The following is a 6761-nucleotide window of genomic DNA, read 5'->3' on the forward strand; positions in this document are numbered from 1 at the left end:
CAACAGACAGAGAGAGAGAGAGAGAGACTCAGACCCCACACTGTTACCAACAGACAGAGAGAGAGAGAGAGACTCAGACCCCACACTGTTACCAACAGACAGAGAGAGAGAGAGAGAGACTCAGACCCCACACTGTTACCAACAGACAGAGAGAGAGAGAGACTCAGACCCCACACTGTTACCAACAAACAGAGAGAGAGAGAGAGAGAGACTCAGACCCCACACTGTTACCAACAGACAGAGAGAGAGAGAGACTCAGACCCCACACTGTTACCAACAAACAGAGAGAGAGACTCAGACCCCACACTGTTACCAACAGACAGAGAGAGAGAGAGACTCAGACCCCACACTGTTACCAACAGACAGAGAGAGAGAGACTCAGACCCCACACTGTTACCAACAGACAGAGAGAGAGAGAGAGACTCAGACCCCACACTGTTACCAACAGACAGAGAGACTCAGACCCCACACTGTTACCAACAGACAGAGAGACTCAGACCCCACACTGTTACCAACAGACAGAGACAGAGAGAGACTCAGACCCCACACTGTTACCAACAGACAGAGACAGAGAGAGACTCAGACCCCACACTGTTACCAACAGACAGAGAGAGAGAGAGAGACTCAGACCCCACACTGTTACCAACAGACAGAGAGAGAGAGAGAGAGACTCAGACCCCACACTGTTACCAACAGACAGAGAGAGAGAGAGACTCAGACCCCACACTGTTACCGACAGACAGCCAGGGACCTGGAGTCCTGGCTCAGGTTCAGCAGGCTAAATGTGGGATCAATCCGACTAATGACATTACCACGGTCAGTCAGTCACAGCCAGCAGCTACACTACAGGGGGGGGACTGCAAAACACCTAGTGGGACACAGAGAACCACACACACAGACAACAGAACCACACACACAGACAGACACAGACAGACAGAACCACACACACAGACAACAGAACCACACACACACAGACAGACAGAACCACACACACACAGACAGAACCACACACACACAGACAGAACCACACACACACACAGACAGAACCACACACAGAGACAGACACAGACAGACAGAACCAGACACAGACAGACAGAACCACACACACAGACAACAGAACCACACACACAGACAACAGAACCACACACACAGACAACAGAACCACACACACAGACAGACACAGACAGACAGAACCACACACACAAACAGAACCACACACACAGACAACAGAACCACACACACAGAGACGACAAAACCACACACACAGACAGACAGAACCACACACATAGACAGACAGAACCACACACACAGACAGAACCACACATACAGACAGAACCACACACACAGACAGACAGAACCACACACACAGACAACAGAACCACACACAGAGACAGACACAGACAGACAGAACCACACACACAGACAACAGAACCACATAAGGAGGGACGGCAGTAGCTAGGAAGTAAGTATTCTTGTCTGAGCCAGAACGGCCCACAGGGCAGGAGCCTACGTCCTGTAGTGTGAGGCAGCTTGATGTTCACCCTCTGGACCAGACACTAGTCTACGGCAGGAGGTAACGAGGTCAAGGTGCTGTTTAAACAACCAGACACTAGTCTACGGCAGGAGGTAACGAGGTCAAGGTGCTGTTTAAACAACCAGACAGTAGTCTACGGCAGGAGGTAACGAGGTCAAAGTGCTGTTTAAACAACCAGACACTAGTCTACGGCAGGGGGTAACGAGGTCAAAGTGCTGTTTAAACAACCAGACACTAGTCTACGGCAGGAGGTAACGAGGTCAAAGTGCTGTTTAAACAACCAGACACTAGTCTACGGCAGGAGGTAACGAGGTCAAGGTGCTGTTTAAACAACCAGACACTAGTCTACGGCAGGAGGTAACGAGGTCAAGGTGCTGTTTAAACAACCAGACACTAGTCTACGGCAGGAGGTAACGAGGTCAAAGCATTGCTGAGAATAAACAAGTCGGTGGTGCAGAACTACAATTAGAATGCAGTACCCACAGTTCACTGCTACAGTGCAAATATGTTCTGACTCACTATACTGTCTCTGGAACATTCTGATGGAAAGACAGAGAACCAGGAAATAGAAAGTCCACACTCCAGATTCCTCTAGCATGACATAACCACGGCAACACCACAGTTGACATTCCCTGGGTATTATTATTGTATGTTTTATTCCCTCCATCTGTTGAGCTGATTTCCTGTTACACACTCCCTGTGTCAATCCCTCCCTCCAAACCTCTGAAACCTTGAAAAAAAAAAATAATACATTTTACGGCCCAGATTGAGCTAAACGAGTGTGTTTGTGTGAGTGTCACATTACCACGGTACTTAACAGATTGGAAGAGGACCTAGGGACCTCAGGAGAAGACACTCATAATGAATAAAACGTTCATCTAGGGCAGCAGTGTAATAGACAGTCAGCAATTCCATTTGAAAAGGTAATATAACCTCTGGCTTGACGCAGGGAGCTCAGAATATACATCCAAATGGACCTCTATTTCCATAAGGCTCTAGTCCAAAGTAGTGCACTATGTAGGGAATAGGGTTCTATAGGGCTCTGGTCTAAAGTAGTGCACTATGTAGGGAATAGGGTTCTGTAGGGCTCTGGTCTAAAGTAGTGCACTATGTAGGGAATAGGGTTCTGTAGGGCTCTGGTCTAAAGTAGTGCACTATATAGGGAATATGGTGCCGTTTGGAACAAAGGCCTTATTACCAACTTCTGCAGTCGGTTGCTCAAGCCTCCGTATTTGCATTGAATTAGAATTAAAAAGTCAGAGAAGAGAGAGAGACAGAGAGGAGTTTCTCCATTAGTTTTATGTCACTCATAAAATGTCATTAACATTTGTCGGCCGTGATCTGCCGCCTAAAGAGGAAAGAACCATTTATCTAACACAAAAGAAGTTCCTCAGACAAGCATCAATGCTTCGCTTCAATACTGGCACAGGTGACAATGCAAATAAATGAAAGTGTATTTTATTTATTTTTTACATTTTTAAAACCTGGCTGCAGAATAAACTGAAACGTTGTTACTGAAATAAAAACATAAAGCTGAAGCAATGAAAAAGGAGAGTGTGGAAGTCAGAACCATTGAAGTAGAATCATCATTAGACTCGAATTCTAGAAGTGGAACATCTGAAAGAGTAGACTGATGCCTGGTGTGGCAGGAACAGACCTACAATACAGAGTCTCAAATGGCCCCCTATTCCCTATACAGAACACTACTTTAGACCAGTCAGCCCAAGGAGAGGTCAAACCTTGTTTGTCCTCGTGGTGTGGAGAAAGACAGACCAGAGCAGAGCAGACATGATCAGTCAGTAGAGTAGAGAGGCAGTGGAATTACACCTAGCTACTTATCCCCTGGCTAATTTTACCTGTTCATACAGCCCAGCTTGTCTGAGGCAAAGCAAATACAACCACCATAATGTAATGCTGGACTGTAAGGCCTCTATCTGGGATATCAACAATACTTCTACGTCCTGTACTGACTTATATCCTACATTGTTATTTTAACATTAGTCAGATACCACACCCTTAGTCTAGTACCTCAACTCCTCCACGGACTAGAGTTTTTTAAACGAACCTCTGACTCGCTATGCATCGACACTTAACATTTTTTACATTCTTTACGTGTAGTTATGTTTGTCCTCTAGTGTTGCATGCCTGTCTTAGTTTGCTGAAATACAAACAACGTTTTGTATAGGTAAACTGTAACGTCCAGTAATGTATACCACAAATCTCAGGTATACAATCTGTAGCTATGTTGAATGTATGATATATTACAGACGACCATTAGAAAAGGAGAGACACGTCCCTTTCTTTTTGAAGAGAGAGAGTGGGCTTTGCCGCATTTGGCACAGAGCAAATCCATGTAAAATGATTCATGTCAACGTTACCATCATCAGTGGAAATAAAAGTGGGATTTAGCACAATGTGAATGCAGACAAGACAGATTGACTCTCAAAACAATCAGTACATGGCATTGTACTGGAATGTCAATTGGCAGGTTTACGGGAACAAGTATTTAACTACTTAGCCTGAATCATCGCATAGTGGAGGGTGGGCAAAATGCACTGTCAAACGTCACCTTAGCTATCCCTGAGAGCTCATTTACAATCCAGGGCGAGTTGTGTCACTTGAGGTAAACTGTGTCGAGTCAGTGACACTTTCAGTGATTGAGTTTTAGAAAAGGGGCCTACTTACAAACTTCGGTTTACGTTCTCCATCCTCGCATCCAGACGCTCCCCCTTGTCCGGCGGTGAACCCCTTCTTTCGCTGTTTTTCTCGTCCACTGGATTGAAGATTATTCCAATGGTTCTCCATGATAACTACGGTAGTTTAGCTAGCTAGCTGGGCTTACTCACTGTCACTACTGTACCCGACCTTTCCAAAAAACGGCGAAACATGCAATACGGTTAGTTAACAAAAAGCGATTATATGGGGAAAAGTTACTTAAACCTGATATCGGGTACAAACAGCCAATGTGACAAGAGACCCCTCAGAGATGCTAACGAGCTGGCTAACTATCACGGTCGGATTTCCTTAATCCAATTTGTGGCTTTTCAGGTAGTTTGCCTTCCAAGACGTATAGAAAAGATAAACTACAGTTACCAACACGTTTTCTTGAATACAATTGTTAAAATATTTGCAAAACGATGTTGACAACGTTAGTCAAGCTATCAGACAACGTTAAAGCGAGTTGATATTTTTACAGTTGAAACTTCTGACTGTAATTTTTTTTCCCAGTCCGAAAACCGCGCCACCGGAAGTTGTCAGTGTGACGTGGTTTCATTCTAGCCAATTGTTGTTGCCGACAACTGAAACGCCTTTAATTTTGAGATAGACGATTGGTCGTTCGTCATGTCACTCAATTCCATTCAAGAGATGAGCGACGTGATAAAAACGACGCGGGAGAAAAAAATTTATGTTGATTATTAATCTACAAATACTCTTTTAACAAAAATGTTGATAGTTTTAAAATGGCCTTGTAGACTAAAATATTTTCCCTGAATCCAACTCTTTCATGTGTCGAAGATACACAGACACTTGGCCAAATCTTACTGTGTATAGTCTGTGGGAATCATCAAACCTCTCTTTGGATATTGTACAGTTATTTAGTACAGTTATTTAGTGGTTGCTTGTAGAGGGCCGGTACCGACAGAGATCACTGAGGCGCGGTCGGACAGACACACCATTTTGGGATGAAAATATTTTTGTTGTCCCTGAGATTATTTGGAAACGGTCGTCTTTCTGCTTTGTATGCGTTAGCCTAATTTTACCTATTGTATTAAAATCACATCTTTGACTTTTTCGCATTATTCACACACTCAGAATTCAACGTCAGTAGTTTACCTCTCCTCTCCTAGTTGAGCTTGCGAGTTCAAGTGCCTTTACATGTCTGTTGTACATGTATGTCTGGTCTCATTGGAATAGAGTAGGCTGCCTACATGGCGGACAATAACATGGCAGTTCATTTAAATATGAAATTAACTTAAATATGATTAGACTGTAGTTTACTACAGTGTCTGTAAAATACATATTGATAATGGAAAGAAGTGGATTGGTGCTCAACCAACGTGAGATGAAATGTAATCAAAAGATGCCATCATAATTGAAAGAGAAAAGGAAGGGGTATAGTATTTGATTATGCATTTATTTGTCTCTGCCTGCAAACCGTCCTCCTAAAAGGTATATCCTATATGCAAAACGTATAGCAAGAGTAGCTGTCATTGTCCTTCATGCTTCAAGTTCAGTAGCCATACCTGCAAGCAGTGGCGATCTGTCATTCAGGGCAGGTGGGGCTGAGACCCACATTTTTAGCAAAATATATATTTTTCGGGGGGGGACGGGGGCTTGCCTGTTTTGCATGTTATTTTGGCATTAATATGTGTCCCATATCAGTTTGCAAACAATGTAAAAAATAATAATATATATATATAATTGAGTTAATAAAGTCACAGACACACATGTTCTCTCTTTTGTTTTCTTGAGCTCCAAAATGCCGGTGTTTCAGCCTAGCTCAGTGCTTTCTGTGGTGGTGCATGGAGACACTACGTCATCGCCAAGTTTAAGTCCTTAAGTGAAGGAAGACATCCAAAATGTCAGCCCTTTGGGTCCTGCCACAGAGTTATACTACAAGTGCCCTTCCAAGAAGGCTGAAGGTCATTGGCCACAGATAGAATGACATCAAATCACGTTATATGTACAGTAGTTTTGATTGGACTGATCATGTCAACATCTTACTTTCAAAATCTTAGCTAGCAGTCATCATCATGAATCAAGTCGACAATCTACTGGCAAATCCTTTTTAATCCTTGTCATATGAAAATAAATAATGAAGAGAAATTATAAATAAAACGTATCGGTGTTCATCGGCCATTGGACTTAAAGATTACACAACAAGTTGAAAATCGCAAATTCAACAATGAGTCGTTTGGAAGGAATCAGTGGTTAACTGCAAGCATTGCAAAGAAACCAGTAGCCTGCTATTCAATTGAGTGGCTGTTTGTTTTAAATCCAGAGAATGCCAGACTTTGATGAGAAAGTTTGATGACAAAATTTGCTTACAAGGGACTGCCGCGCCATCTTCCTGTTCAAGTGAGCACATCACATGCCAAGGTGAGTCCAAAAATGTATTGTACGCTGCTGCATAAATTATGTAATATGTAAGGGAGATATGTATATTGTAGCTAAGAAAGTAATACTAAGTGTATGTTGTGTTGTAAGCTGTTAGTAGCCCATGTGC

General features: G+C 43.1%; 1 protein-coding gene across 1 annotated transcript in view; it reads right to left on the reverse strand.

Annotated features, from left to right (window-relative positions):
* LOC106574944 (protein diaphanous homolog 3) overlaps positions 1-4770 on the reverse strand; it is a gene marked incomplete at its 3' end in the record, with an annotated part of 688081 nt that extends 683311 nt beyond the window's left edge. The window contains exon 1 of the mRNA XM_045698420.1: positions 4220-4770. Within this exon, the coding sequence (XP_045554376.1) occupies positions 4220-4339 (120 nt within the window). The remainder of the gene's footprint in view (positions 1-4219) is intronic.
* Positions 4771-6761: the final 1991 nt, after the last annotated feature.

This window comes from Salmo salar, chromosome ssa16 (genome assembly GCF_905237065.1).
Source record: "Salmo salar chromosome ssa16, Ssal_v3.1, whole genome shotgun sequence".
Lineage (NCBI taxonomy): Eukaryota > Metazoa > Chordata > Actinopteri > Salmoniformes > Salmonidae > Salmo > Salmo salar.